At 37.0% G+C, this 15182-nt stretch overlaps 1 protein-coding gene across 1 annotated transcript in view; it reads left to right on the top strand.

Moving 5' to 3' along the window:
• The window catches only part of FRYL (FRY like transcription coactivator), a 219195-nt gene that overhangs the window by 159611 nt on the left and 44402 nt on the right, over window positions 1-15182 (top strand). Inside the window, exons 35-44 of the mRNA XM_058430216.1 lie at window positions 2271-2439; window positions 4653-4737; window positions 5526-5638; window positions 6591-6741; window positions 7418-7521; window positions 8439-8624; window positions 9950-10154; window positions 11319-11440; window positions 12251-12441; window positions 14116-14210. Of these exons, the coding sequence (XP_058286199.1) occupies window positions 2271-2439; window positions 4653-4737; window positions 5526-5638; window positions 6591-6741; window positions 7418-7521; window positions 8439-8624; window positions 9950-10154; window positions 11319-11440; window positions 12251-12441; window positions 14116-14210 (1421 nt within the window). The remainder of the gene's footprint in view (window positions 1-2270; window positions 2440-4652; window positions 4738-5525; window positions 5639-6590; window positions 6742-7417; window positions 7522-8438; window positions 8625-9949; window positions 10155-11318; window positions 11441-12250; window positions 12442-14115; window positions 14211-15182) is intronic.

Here is a 15182-nt window from a genome sequence, read left to right on the forward strand (position 1 = left end):
ATCAACCAGTAGATTGTAAGCCCCTTAAGAATGGTAGTTATTGTCTATTTGATTCACCGCTAAATTTCCATTTAGTAGTGCCTGGCACATAGAAGGTGCCCATTAATTGGATGAATGAATGGGGGAGTTAGAGCCGGAACTAGAAAAAGCATGGGATTATACTTTTAAGAGGCCAAATGAAAATTTGGGGAATAGCCATTTTCCAGGAATTTAAAAGGAGCCGTTTTTTAAATGTCAATAATAATTTATTGGTTATTATTTTTTAAGCACTTATTATGGGTGCTTATTATAGGCATGGTAAAAGCGCTTCATCCACATTATTTATTTCTCAGAATCTATGAGTTTGGTAGATCACTGCAGTTTTACCGAGGAAAAAGCAAGGCAGAGAGAACGGTAATTTCCTCAAGGTCTCACTCTGTCCCTTAATAGATCTGGAATTCCAACCCAGATCTGATTGTGAAGTCAGTAAAAGCTTCATGGAGAAAGGAGTAAAGTTAAGATGCGGGATGGGGCTTGAAGACTTGATAGGATTAGGGTTGGGAGTGTCAACTCGGAGATCCACAGTCAGGCAGAAGGAACCCACAGAGGCAGGAATGCACACAGCATGCTCAGAGGAGATCGAATCTGAAAATAGAGAGAATTAGCAAGTAGTGCACACTGGTTGGAGTAAAGAGCCATACATAGAAGGTTATCACTGGGTAACCATGATAAGGGTTTTGGCCTAGTGCTGTGACTCACGCCTGTATCCCAGCACTTTGGGAGGCCAAGGCAGGAGGATCACCTGAGGTCAGGAGTACGAGACCAGCCTGGCCAACATGATGAAACTCCATCTCTACTAAAACTACGAAAATTAGCTGGATGTGGCGGCAGGCACCTATAATCCCAGCTACTCAGAGGCTGAGGCAGGGAGAATTGCTTGAACCGGGGAGACAGAGGTGGCAGTGAGCCACAATGGTGCCACTGCACTCTAGCCTGGGCAACAGAGCGAGACTCTGTCTCAAAAAAAAAAAAAAAAAAAGAATTTGGTTGGGATATAATAAATCATGTTTTAAGATTCATCCAGGGGTCATATAAAGCAGGGCTTTTCATATGTCTGTAAAAATATGAATCATTCTGATTCTGGAGGTGGGGTGGGCCTGAGATTCTCTATTTCTAGCAAACTCCAGATGATGATGCCTGTCTTGCTAGGATCACATTTTGAGTAGTAAGGATTAAAGTAGGGAGAAAAAGAGATAGGCTGATCAGTTATGAAGTTATTTCAGTAATACGCATTACTAAATAGATACGTATGTACTACTAAAAAGTTTTTCTACTTACTTATACTGTGTTACTAGCCATTTTTAAAGTGCATTATAAACCTTAACTCCTTTAATCTTCCTAACAGCTATATGAAGTAGGTGCTATTACTACCCCCATTTTTTTTTTTTTTTTTTTTTTTTGTCTCGCTCTGTCACCCAGGCTGGAGTGCAGTGGCGAAATCTCGGCTCACTGCAAGCTCCGCCTCCCGGGTTCATGCCATTCTCCTGCCTCAGCCTCTCCAAGTAGCTGGGACTGCAGGTGCCCGCCACCACGCCTGGCTAATTTTTTTTTTGTATTTTTAATAGAGGCGGGGTTTCACTGTGGTCTAGATCTCCTGACCTCGTGATCCGCCCGCCTCAGCCCCCCAAAGTGCTGGGATTACAAGCGTGAGCCACCACGCCTGGCTACTACCCCCATTTTGCAGATGAGAAAACTGAGAGTAACTTTCCAATGATAGAGTTAGCAAGTGGTATATCCACATTCCAAACCAGGCAATGTAGTTTGAGTTCTAATTTAGTTCTAGTTCCTTGCTCTTAATGATCACTCTGGTTGACTATAGGGAATGGGGAAGGCAGAATAAAAGATAAACCCTGGGTTTGGAGGCTGGCTATCTAAAAATCAGAGGAAAATCTTAGGATGTTATTACCTGTGTTTCCATTAAAAGAGAAATTTTTACAGAAAAGCATTTTTTTGTTTTTTTTTAAAGTAAAGAAAGTGCATAAAGTGGAAACCACTAAACCACTAAACATATTTGGTTCATCCTAATTAGATCTAATGTTGAGAGTCAGAGAGAGGACAGTATTGATAAGGCTGATTAATGTCTTATTGTTGATCAGTGCCAATTTTGATTTACATTGTGTTTATTCATCTACCACTTAAAGTTGAACTTACTCTGTTAAAATTTGTCTCAGGAGAAATTAATGAGATAAAAACTTTGCTTTTTCTTTTCTGAATGATTTCTTTTGTGACAGGTGAAGAAGGTCATTGTATATTTAGGTAGAGATAAAACAATGCAGTTGCTAGAAGAGCTGGTGAGTGAGCTTCAGCTGACCGATCCTGTCAGTTCAGGGGTCACTCACATGGATAATCCCCCGTATTACCGCATCACTTCCAGCTATAAAATCCCTTCTGTCACCTCAGGTGAGAAATTTGTTAAAACTGATTGCTGTGTGAGATGATAGACATCTTCATCTGCTTCACTATGGTAACCATTTTAGGGTCTCTGTGTCCCATAACATGTTATGAATCTCAGATATATACAATAAAATTTATTAAAAAGACAAATCTTCCTCAGTATTGAAAGAGAAGCTTAACATAATTGTTAAACAAGAGTTTATTGTGTCTTTAAATGTTATTGTTGAGAAAATGAAAGCAAATGTGAGTTGTGTATGGTAATTAATTTGATAAGACTTTGTAAATCCTCAGGAGAAAGCAATTTGACAATGTAAGTATTATTAATATTTACACATTTATTCAGAGATGGAATATAAATTTATATATTCCCTACATAACACATACTTTTTTTAAGATAAATAATATTTTAATGCAATGATTTTAAAACATTAGAATGGAAAAAATCCATGATGAACAAGATATCGAAATGTTTTTTTTTTTTTTTTTTTTGAGACAGAGTCTTGCTTTGTCACCAGGCTAGAGTGCAGTGGCATGATCTCGGCTCACTGCACCCTCCACCTCCTGGGTTCAAGCGATTCTCCTGCCTCAGCCTCTCGAGTAGCTGGGATTATAGGTGTGCGCCACTATGCCCAGCTAATTTTTCTATTTTTAGTAGAGATGGGGTTTCACCATGTTGGCCAGGATGATCTCGGTCTCTTGACCTCATGATCTGCCCCCTTTGGCCTCCCAAAGTACTTGGACTACAGGCATGAGCCACCGCGCCCGACCAACACATGCATTTTTTAATGAGATAATTATCATGTTAAATTTAGAAAATGCTTATATGTTGAAATTATTTGTGTAATTTCACATTATAATTATTTGGGTATATATTATACATCGTATCCAATCAAGTGAGTATATATATATGCTTATATGTATGTGCATATATATTAAAATTATTATAATATTTTGAGTATGAAGAAACTATGTTCCTAATAGAAGAACATCCAATGAAATTCAAAATAGTAAAAAGGCTACTGTAGATGAAATTTCTGTTAAACTCTCTGTTACTCAGTTTACTTTAAGTGTTTTCAGCATGCTAATAACAACATTATCTGTAAAACTAGAAATATTTTAAATTATCTCTTTATAATTTATTTTTTACCATCCATTTTCATCACTTAGTCCTTTTGTTGTATTTTCTAGGAGATGTTTAATAATGCTTCTATTAATTTTTCATATCGGCTAGAATGTTTTTAATTCCAAAGTTTCATTTAATTATAATTTTTTAAAGTAGCATCCTATTCAGTGTTTCATGGTTGGACTGTTGTTTCGTATCTGATACAGTTATAAAGTTTTCTCCCAACAGAAGTCCTCATTTTCTCTACATTGCTGTTTTGTGTTGATAAAACTTTTCTCAAAAGCCGACCAATTCTAGATCTGTCTTTTCATAAAGAGTAGAATATTTAAAAAATATAAGTTCTTTAAGTATATATGGAACTTGTTGACTGTGTCCTTTGTTGTACCATGATTTCAGTGATGCCAACGTCTGTAGGTCTTTTCTCCTAGATTTATCAGATTCCCTAGAGAAAACTCTTGCTAGTCATTTGCCTGCAGAGGGTGTGTCTGTGAACATACAAACACACACACACACACACACCCCTTTGGATTGTTTATACACACACATATACACAGTCTTCAAACTTTCTGGAAGCCCAGTGGGGTAAGAAGGATGTGGGGGGGGGAGGGTGCAGTCTCAAATTTTAGCATGTACATTTTCATTTAATGCCCCTGTTCTTTGTAAGGTGCCTCCTCTTTCAGGAGTACATGGCGTGCCCTAGTTCAGGAATCTTCTGATTTACTCTCATCAGAAAAGACTGCTAGAAGTGGGTAAAGACAGCCACCCAGCTGCAAGAGGCAAGAAAGTAGATTTGGGGAAAGTAGATTTTGGAAGTTCAGCAACATAAACATGGAAGCTTCTTGGTTTTCACCCACCGCCACCTTTGGATTCAGCCTTCTTAACACTTAATTACTGATTGTCCATTTGTATTCTAGCATCCCAAAATTTGTTTGTCTTATCTCCTTTCCCTTTTGGTCATTATGAGTACATTCCTTTTTTAAAATGACTTTGCTCTCATTTTAGTTAAGTTTTGATATCTATAATTTGAGATCTTTTGTTCTTATTGGGTTGTTCCAGGTTTGTAGATTCATGAGTACTGCTTTGTCTTTGATTATAGGAACTACTTCCAGTAGCAATACAATGGTAGCTCCCACAGATGGCAATCCTGATAATAAGCCCATTAAAGAGAATATTGAAGAGAGGTAAGTACTTCTCTGTTCTTTATTAGCCTTTCAGTTTGACAGATACTTGTTGTCATAAGAATAAATGATATTTTCTGCACTGAAATGTGGATGTTGCTGTGTTAAAATTCGAGTGAAAAAAATATATTTCCATGCTGGAAACTTTCCACATTGAGAGTTTCAACATTAAAGATGCTAGCCTGCTAGATTTTTTTAATATGCTCTAATGTATAAATAGGTGGTATATGGTAAGTCACTTTTTGTATTGCTTAAAGTTTTAGACCTATGTAAATGGTATTTACTCCACCTGTTTTATATGCCAGAATATTATTTTAAGTAGAAATAATTGATTAAAAGTTTAAGCTTTTGGTTTATAAGGTGGAAATTAATATATGTCATAGTAAACTTTTGTTAATATTTTGTGTACTGTGTCCTTTTTTTTTTTATTGAGACAGAGTCTCGCTCTGTTGCCAGACTAGAGTGCAGTGGTGCAATCTCAGCTCAACCTCTGCCTCCGAGGTTCAAGCAATTCTCCTGCCTCAGCCTCCGGAGTAGCTGGGACCACAGGCACACGTCACCATGCTCGGCTAATTTTTTGTATTTTAGTAGAGACGGGGTTTCACCATGTTGGCCAGGATGGTCTCGATCTCCTGACCTCGTGATCCTCCTGCCTTGGCCTCCCAAAGTGCTGGGATTACAGGCTTGAACCATGGTGTCCGTCCTCCTTTTTTAAACATAGAAAGTGAAACATAAAGTATAAATACCATTGCACCGTGAACTGTGACTAACTTCAGTGATCATTCCCATAGCTATGTGCACCTGGACATTTACAGCGGACTAAACAGTCATTTGAATCGGCAACATCACAGACTAGAATCCCGATACAGTAGCAGCTCTGGAGGATCTTATGAAGAAGAAAAAAGTAATAAATTCCAAATGTTTTTAATATAACTATAAGGGTGAGGTGTATTGTTAATTACATTAATGTTAATAAATATATTTTTTCAGTAAATTGTTTTTTAAAAGCGTATTTAACTGCCACTAGTGGTGTTCCAACATAATCTGAAACATCTTGATTTTAAGAAGCAACGTAATTGGGTGAAATTTTTTTTAAAGCACAGGTTTCCTATAGATAAATCACAAGGAACATAAGAACTGGTTCTCAGGAAGCATCGTAGAACAAATACTGGAAACAGGCTGATTTTTTTAGCAGGATTGCTCCTTCTGCATGGATTCACATTTTCCTAAAAAGATTCTCCCTTGACAATTGCAAAGTGAATAATCTACCCAAGTTTCACTATAATGTTAAGGTAGGGTGTCATAGAAGCACAGGCTTTCAGACTGGGAAGGGACACTGAAGATGATCTGGTCCAATCTCCTCATTTTGCATATGATGGAACTGAGGTCCAGAGAGGTTAAGTGACTTACCCACGTCACACAGAATTCACATTTCCTGACATTTTTTATTGCACCCCGCAGTCCCACTGTGGTAGAGCAGAGTTCCTTTCAAGATGGAGCTGTGTTGGCCTTATCTCAGGACCTACCAGAAGGCCCTTTGTTACAAGGCAGCTTCACCAATAATGTGATCTCCTGGCTTGGACATCATTGATGGAATCATGATGAAGTGCTAATATAGTTTTGCTTTGACGTACAGGGTGGAACCTAAATTAATCTCTTTCTCTCTCTCCCTCTCCCTGGTTTGCTTAATTTGATAATATTTGTGCCTAGATTTTCCTAGCAAACATATGTTGAAATAGTGGGAAATTTTTTTTATCACTTTCCAATACTATATAAATAGTTGGGATCTTACTAGAGTTTGCTTATATTGGCAGAAATTAGATGGTGAAGAAAATGAGATCATTTTATCTTGATAGGTGATTCAATGCCACTTTATTCTAATTGGCGACTGAAAGTGATGGAGCATAACCAAGGAGAGCCACTGCCCTTCCCACCAGCTGGAGGCTGCTGGTCACCACTGGTGGATTACGTGCCTGAAACGTCATCACCTGGATTACCTCTTCACAGGTGGACTACAGCGTCATTCCTTTTACATATGCACCAAGTTGCTGCTGAACACTGTCGGCTTTCTTTGTGCTATCTGACAACACAGAATAAAAGCAATCTTCTTTATGGAGATACTGCAACACAGATCAATGTGTTTAGATTCTAAGAAATCTAAAAAACTCAGAATTCTAACTTTATAAAATTAATATTATTAAATCTAATTCTGCTGCTTTTCTGGGTGTCTGGCATAGTTACTTGACCTTTCTGGGACCCAGTTACTACATCTGAAAAATACGGCTTTCCTATGGTAGGCACTATTATTTTGCATCGAGTTAAATTGAATTCTACTTAGCAAAATCACAATAGAGCAATTACTGCATTCTTTCAAAATGTATTAATGCACCAAACATGTATTGAACACCTACTGTGGCAAGCAGTGTGCTAAGTCTCAAGGTTGAAAGATGAAGAAAATGTGGCTTCTGAGTTCAAGGAGCCCTTAGCCCTTATGTTCTGTTCCATCTCTTTAACTTAATGGTTAACGTTTTCTTCAGCTGTATTTGTTTTTCCTCCTTTTTCCTTGATAAGTTGTATTTTTCCATGAAATGTGATATTAAAGTCTTCGAGTAATTTTGTACCAAATTCTCTCTAGGTTTACTGAGATCTAGTAAAACGTTAATGAAACTCTTATTTGTCATAGGTGTAACATAGCAGTGATCCTTTTGACTGATCTCATCATTGATCATAGTGTGAAGGTGGAATGGGGAAGCTACCTCCATCTTCTTCTTCATGCAATTTTTATAGGTAACAAATATTTGGTTCTAATTCTTTCATCTTATATTTTTATGATAATTTAAAAGCAGTATGGTTTTATGACAGTTTTTACGTGTTTCTGTTTCCTGTCATTTTTATGTTATTTCCATGACACTTTCACTATGATTCCTCTGGTCTCTTGGGGAGTTATTTCTGGCCCCTCTTCTAACCACAAACAAACATGTCTGTTACCCCCATTCCTATTCCTATGTTATGGCCTTGCCTGCCCACACACAAACACACATATACTATACCAAGGAAAAATTCTGTGGCTGTGGCAAGAGTCAAATTAACTTACCTCTGGGATTGGAAACTTTCAGAGTGAATGAAAAGTTGAGATAGGTTCTAAGTATTTCCCAAAAGAATTGGGTTGTTGGATAGCCTCATTATTATACCTAAAACTCCATTGTGCCTTCTGTAGCAAACATGTGGGATCTATCATATCTATAATACATTTGATGCTTGTAGGATTGGCTTCCTGAAGCAAGTCCAGATAGCCATCTCCTTATAAGTTTTCCTGATGTGCACACTTATTGTTGGTGTATTACATCATTCCTTCAGTTAATCATGTACTTTCTGTTACGTGCTAAGCACACAAAAAAACCTGCCTTAAAAAAAAAATTCATTTCCATGAATTTTTTTATGTTATGTAACAGAAATAATTTTTAAGAGATCACTAAATTTTAGACGTGAAACACATTTAACTTATCTTGAGTCTCCCTAGTACTATAAGACAGGAGGCTATTGTAAAAGTATCTAAGAACTCTAGGGCAATAAAAAACCATATAATATGTCACCTTCCATGAAATCTTTCATATAATTTCTCCTTTTCTTCAAAATGTGAGTTTGGTAGTAAGAATACTCATTATTTCTCTTTATTGATAATGTTTCTCTACTATCCTTTTTAGGGTTTGACCACTGCCACCCTGAGGTGTATGAACATTGTAAACGCCTGCTTCTGCACTTATTAATAGTAATGGGACCCAATAGTAACATCCGAACTGTTGCTTCTGTCCTTCTCAGGAACAAGGAGTTTAATGAGCCCAGGGTGCTTACAGTCAAACAAGTTGCACACTTAGATTATAATTTCACAGGTATTTGCTTTAAAAGTACAATTTGAAAGTAGAATTATACTTTATTAATTTGGAATCCTGCATTAGAGAAAGTCAACTGAATAAAAGTTGAAATACTAGAGAACATTTTAAAAATGTAGTTGTATGATTTTAAGTACCATTTAAGTTATATACTAATAAAAGAAGGGATTAAATTTAAAATATTTGAGTCTGCATTACCTCGAACGATCTTTATCACACAAGATTTAACTTAGGAATATGTAAGTTGAAGACATAATGAAACAGTGCTTAATTTATTGAGGACGAATTACAAAAAAGATGTGGAGCTTGTATTAGATTCCTGTTATTTGCAGGATCTGAAAACTGATAAAGTAAAGCATTTTAAACTTTGTTATTCGCATAATTATGTTTACTGCATTAAAAACATATATTTTGAAGTAGTGAAGTCCAAATTAATGAGACTTAATATGGTTTATTTCACTGTCGATGTTAATTTTTTTTTTTTTTTTTTACTTTTAAGGTATATTTTCTTATATCCTATAACTAACATTTCTTTCATTCATCAGTACCATCAGGCTAATAACAGGTGATCTAGAAACTTTTTTTTCAAAATTGAAATAAAATTACCTTTTTTTTTTTCTAATCATACAGTGTCAGATACAGGGTTCATCAGTTTTAAAGTTAGTTAAAACCCTGTTATTTATTTAAAATCCTATAGTTAAACAATTATTAGGAAACTTATTAGCCTTTTAAAACTATGATTAAAAGAAAAATGGAATGAAGTTTACTGTCTTTTTATATTAAGGCACCAGTATTCAAAATTCCGTAGCTTGTTTGTTTTTAAGGCTTCTCTTACCAATTTGTAAATATGGGCATTAGTAATAACCTTTAACAGTTTCTTTAAAAAATGATTGACGCACTATGTGTATTTCAGATAGATGAGTCTTTCTGCAATGAAAATGGATCAAAAATTATAGAAAATTTTCCATAAAAAGTTGAAAATCAGTTCATATTATAGAAATGTGACTGACAAGCAATGTTGACAAAATGTGCCAAAATATTAGGAAACTGCCACTTGCAAATTTCTTCAGCAGATGGCGGCAGAGGACTGCACAGTACATCCAAATTGCTAAGTTTTCAAGCTGTGAAACAATGTTTGCCCCAAAACTTCCTTGTTGTAATTTGGTGTTTATGAGGATCGGCAGGAGCCCTGATTCACATCATCTTGCACTGACAGATTTCCTCATGTGTCCCATAGAGTCTGTAAGGAACAATAGTTTAATTCTGTAGGTTTTTTGGGAGATTCTTTCATGATTTAGGTATTCATGACGATCTTTCTCTTTCAGCAGGCATTAACGATTTTATACCTGATTACCAGCCCTCCCCTATGACTGACTCAGGGCTTAGCTCAAGTTCTACCTCTTCTAGTATCAGCTTAGGAAATAACAGTGCTGCCATTTCACATCTGCACACCACTATCCTCAATGAGGTTGACATCTCAGTGGAGCAGGATGGAAAAGTCAAAACCCTCATGGAATTCATTACCTCAAGGTAACATTGGCAGCTCTTAGTATCCCAACAGTGTATGTGTTAAGTCAGTCTTTCATTGACCAGGTATTATGAGCCATATTTTTGTTTTCTGAAATACCATTGATGTGAAATACACAGGTTTGTATTGCACAGTATTTTGAAAATTAGGACGCAATCAAAGACTCTTCTTTTGTACCAGTGCAGTTATACCTCAGGACTTTAATCACATCTGGCTATTTAATGCCCAAAGAGAACGACTATTATCTGAATATATATTTCACTTTTATTAGCTACATTATCATTCAGTCATCAAATATTTATTTATGGTCTACTCTTTGCAAGACACAATAAGCAGAGTGGGAATATAGGTGGGGAGAAAGGGCATGGCATTCCATTGCAAGAACAAAATCACAGGAGCACAAGAAAACCATGTGTTTGGAAACGGTGAGGAATCCACGCTGACTGCAATGCAGAGAAAAGAGAGTTGTTCTAGACAATTACGGAAAGCTTGAGAGAGTTCAAACTGGCGGGCCATGAAGCCCAGGCCATAAGGTTGTAGATTATATTGAAAATCATTAAGCTGGGAGGAGGGTGGGAGGTATCATTTAATAAATATGTGGAGAAAATCAGCCCCATAACAGCATGTAGGATGCAGTAGAGGTGGAAGGAACCAGAAGCAGTGCGTAGCGCGTTCTCAGGGCACTTTGGGCCTGTGTGAATAAAGAGCTTAACCGAGGTGGTGGCCAAGAACACAAAGACGTTTTAAAGAAAGAATCAAGAGGACATTATTCTGTCCTAAACTGTCCCTGTAGTTTTAGCCAGTAAATTATTCTCATTGCATTTCACCAGCAAATTATTTTCTTTGCATTACAATCTAAATACAGATTATATTTTGACCTGGAACACATAAGCAGTAACCAATATGCTTCTCACTTGGCAAAATTTCGCATCTTTTTCTACTACCTCTGAGAGAATTTGACTGGTCTGATGCTAGACACTGAAATGAGATCTTCTCTCCTTGCTGTAGATCATTACATATTCATGTGCCTAAGTAGTAGTAGACTGTGACCTATTTATTCAACTACCATCCTTTCTAATTGTAAAGGTGTAATTTAGGCAAGTGTGAGTACAACTGTTAATCACAAGTGAAAATGCAAGGAAATTACATCTGTTCTCTGTTTTCAGAAAAAGAGGGCCCCTTTGGAACCATGAGGATGTTTCTGCCAAGAATCCTAGCATAAAGAGTGCTGAACAGTTAACTACCTTTTTGAAACATGTGGTTTCTGTTTTTAAGCAGTCAAGCTCAGGTATCTTTTAAGAAATATTTTAGTTTTAGTGACATTTTAATGTGATATCAATTTCTGATAATGCTTAGCAAAAAATTAATAGTTGATACTGTGATACCTCTAAAAGTTTTAGACAAGTTTTCTTTTTTTAATTTATTAATGATAACAGATCTGTTTTCACTGAAGAAAAATTAAGTTACTACTTAAAAATAAGAGTGCTATCTATGAAATGCTGGGCTCCTTAGTTTTGTGTTTGATGGCATCATAAAATTACAATACAATTGCATATTATGAAAAAATTACATTAAACAGACATATATAGAAATGGGAAACTTAAAAATAATTGTGCTGGTATAGTCTTCAGTAATCTAAAATTCAACACATTCTGAAAATCATAGTCAAATTGTATATGTCTAGAGCAGTGGTTCTCAACTAGGGGACATTTGGCAATGTCTAGAGACAGTGTCATAATTATGGGTTGGGGGCAAGGGGTTACACTGGTATCTGGTGGGTTGAAGCCAGAGACACCGCTAAACATCATACCCTGCTCAAGGCAGCCCTTCCAACAATGAATTTTCTGGCTTATAAGGTCAGTAGTGCCAAGGTTGAGAAACCCTGGTCTCGAGATTACTTCCGTAAAGATTAAAGGGTCATCTAAAATGCAAATGGAGTTTAAGCAAAGAAAAAGCATTGACTTATAAAATATGAGTGCCTATCTGGTTTGCCAGGAAGTGTGCTAGCTGCTAGCTTTAAAATGATTCACTTCTGATTATAACCCCATTAGTATTCTAAAGAACAAGAACAACCTACTCGTTTGGTTTGCCTTCACAGAAGGAATTCATCTGGAACATCATCTTAGTGAAGTTGCTCTGCAAACAGCACTTTCCTGTTCTTCTCGACACTATGCTGGGAGATCCTTTCAGATTTTCAGGGCCCTAAAGCAGCCTCTCACTGCAACTACACTTTCTGATGTTCTCTCCAGACTTGTAGAAACTGTAGGGGATCCAGGAGAAGATGCACAGGTATTTCCTTATATTCTTTCAGCAGTTATTTAGCAGCTACTAGTTGTCAAGGATTTATTGTCAATATAGATTGCTATAGCTAGAGCAAGATAATGGGCATCTAGAATTATAGTCAGATGTTGAGCAGGCAAAGAATTAAGAGACAAAGTTAATTTTGTAATTAATATCTAATAACCTACTAATTAAATCAACTGTTCTAGTGCCTATCAGAAAAAGCTTTACACTCGCCCACTCACACAACACCCCGCCCCCCAAGATCTTAACCTGGGATGATCACAAGGTAAAAAAGATAGGAAGTTAAATTTAAATGTAAAGTGGAGAATTGAATTTTATTTTTTAAGATAAATGAACTGTTGCACTAGAGAACTTCAGTTTGTACAGACGAACGATTTTCTTAACACTGTTATAAACATCAGGGATACAGTGATCAATGAGACAAAGTTCCTGATATTCTAGAGCTCATATTCTATTGAGGGAAACAAACCTTTAGTCTTCCAATTATACATAACATAATTTATCCTACTGATAATGCCATGAATATAATAAGATTAAAGGAGAAGGAATTGTTTTACATATGATAATCCATCTGAGAAGGTGATTTTTGAAGAGATACTGAAATGAAGTAGGTTCTGTCTATGATCTGGGGAAGAATATTTCAGGCATAGGAAAATAGGACTAACAAATGCAAAGGCCCTGAGGCAGAAGCAGTACGGCTTTTCTGAGGAACATCAAGAAAATTGGTGTCACTAGAATACACTGCAGGATGTGTAGCAGGAAATTGATGAGGTAGGTAGGCTCAAATCACGTAAGGCCTAGTAAGCCCTGGTAAGAGGCAGGACTTCACTCTGAATTGATGGGAAACTACTCAGACATTTTGAGGGAAGGAAGGTGATGGATGTGATTTCTTTTTTAAAAAACTCGTTCTGACATTGGGGTGAAATCTGTAGGGAGGGCAAGAGTGGAGGCAAGAGAGGTCAGGAGGTTAAGAGTCCAGCTGAAATGTGGTAGCTTAGATTAAGGGAAGTTATGGAGGTAGAGGAAAGTGGCCAGATTTTTAATGTGTGTTTTAAAAGTGATATTTTCGGCCAGGCACAGTGGCTCACACCTATAATCCCAGCACTTTGGGAGGCTGAAATGGGTGGATCACCTGAGATCAAGAGTTCGAGACCACCCTGGCCAACATGGCAAAACCTGTCTCTACTAAAAATACAAAAATTAGCTAGGTGTGCAGGCACATGCCTGTAGTCCCAGCTACTCGGGAGGCTGAGGCAGGAGAATCACTTGAATCCAGGAGGCAGAGGTTGCAGTGAGCCAAGATTGCACCACTGCACTCCAGCCTGGACAATAGAGCAAGACTACGTCTCAAATAACAAACAAACAAAAGTAATATTTTCAAGACTTGCTGGTGGATTCAGTTTAGATGTGAAAGAAACAAGGATGGTTCCTAGATTTCTGACCTGAGCAATTTTGAGTAAATTGTGGCACCATTACAATCAATTTATACACCATTGATTTGATGAGTTTGTATCAATCAGCAAGATCATGTTGCTCAAGAGTTTAATCATTTTGTAACATAACATGGAGGTTGTTCTATTTTAAAATCCCATTAGGAAGTCCATTGCAGTTTCTTTATTTCAGAGCATAATTAATTAAAATCTGCCTTTTTCCCCCCAGGGATTTGTGATTGAGCTTCTTCTCACATTGGAATCTGCAATTGATACTTTGGCTGAAACCATGAAGCATTATGATCTTCTTTCTGCCCTTTCTCAGTAAGAATTTAAACCAGGCAACCTAATATAGAGAGAACTTGAATAGCTAACTACATATAGCTATAACTTTTAAAATTCTAATATTGTTAGTAAGTACAATACCACCCAAATTAGGTGGATTACCAGTGGGGAGATGGGCCACAGACAGTGAGGACTTGTGAAAAATCCAAGTGCTGATTTTAGCAGTGCTGTTCTTCTTCTAATGTGCTGGTTAGAGGTCTTTCTGCTGCGCCACTTCATTCCTGCCACATTCAGGATTCAGCATCCTGTTGCTCCCCCAGCTGTCTGGGAGCCTTAAGGCTCTCCCACCTTTCACGTATTGTTCCTTCTCCCTGCAGCAGCCTCTCTCCCCACTTTTTCTACCTTGCAAGCCCAGAATTGACTAGTCCTTCAAGTCCCATCCCAAATGTCACTTCCTAGCTAAGCATTTCTAACTCTCTCAGGATAGTGCTAATTATTCCATCCTTTGGGTTCTCACAGTGATTTTTTCATATTTTAATAATAGCAATTAGCAGACTATAAATCTATCCCCTCTTTCAAAAGACTTGTCTAACATTCCTTCCTTTCCTATACAGCTGGCAAACATAAAAAGCATTCAGTCAATATTTTCTTAATAAAAATTGGATGTGAGGGAGGAGGAGAAATCGAAAATTTTTGAGCTTAGTTCTTTTGAAAAGAGTGTGTCTTTGACAGAAATAGGGACATCAGGACCATCAAGTTTGAGGACAAGACAAAGGAAGTCAGCTTTGCACATAATGTATGCCTAAATCTCAGAGCTGAACGTTGTTAGCGATTACTATAGCAGAATTTTCTCAGCAAGTAGAGCCTCCTCTCAACTCAAAGGAAACTGTTAGCCACAGGAGAAAAGGTACCGTTGTACCTTTTGTTTGAATTTGGAGGGAAAACTGAAATTGGATTCAACAAAGTCAGATATACTGAAAAATGATTTTTCTGGTACCAGTTACTATTTTT

Source organism: Hylobates moloch, unplaced genomic scaffold (genome assembly GCF_009828535.3).
Source record: "Hylobates moloch isolate HMO894 unplaced genomic scaffold, HMol_V3 SCAFFOLD_17, whole genome shotgun sequence".
Classification (NCBI taxonomy): domain Eukaryota; kingdom Metazoa; phylum Chordata; class Mammalia; order Primates; family Hylobatidae; genus Hylobates; species Hylobates moloch.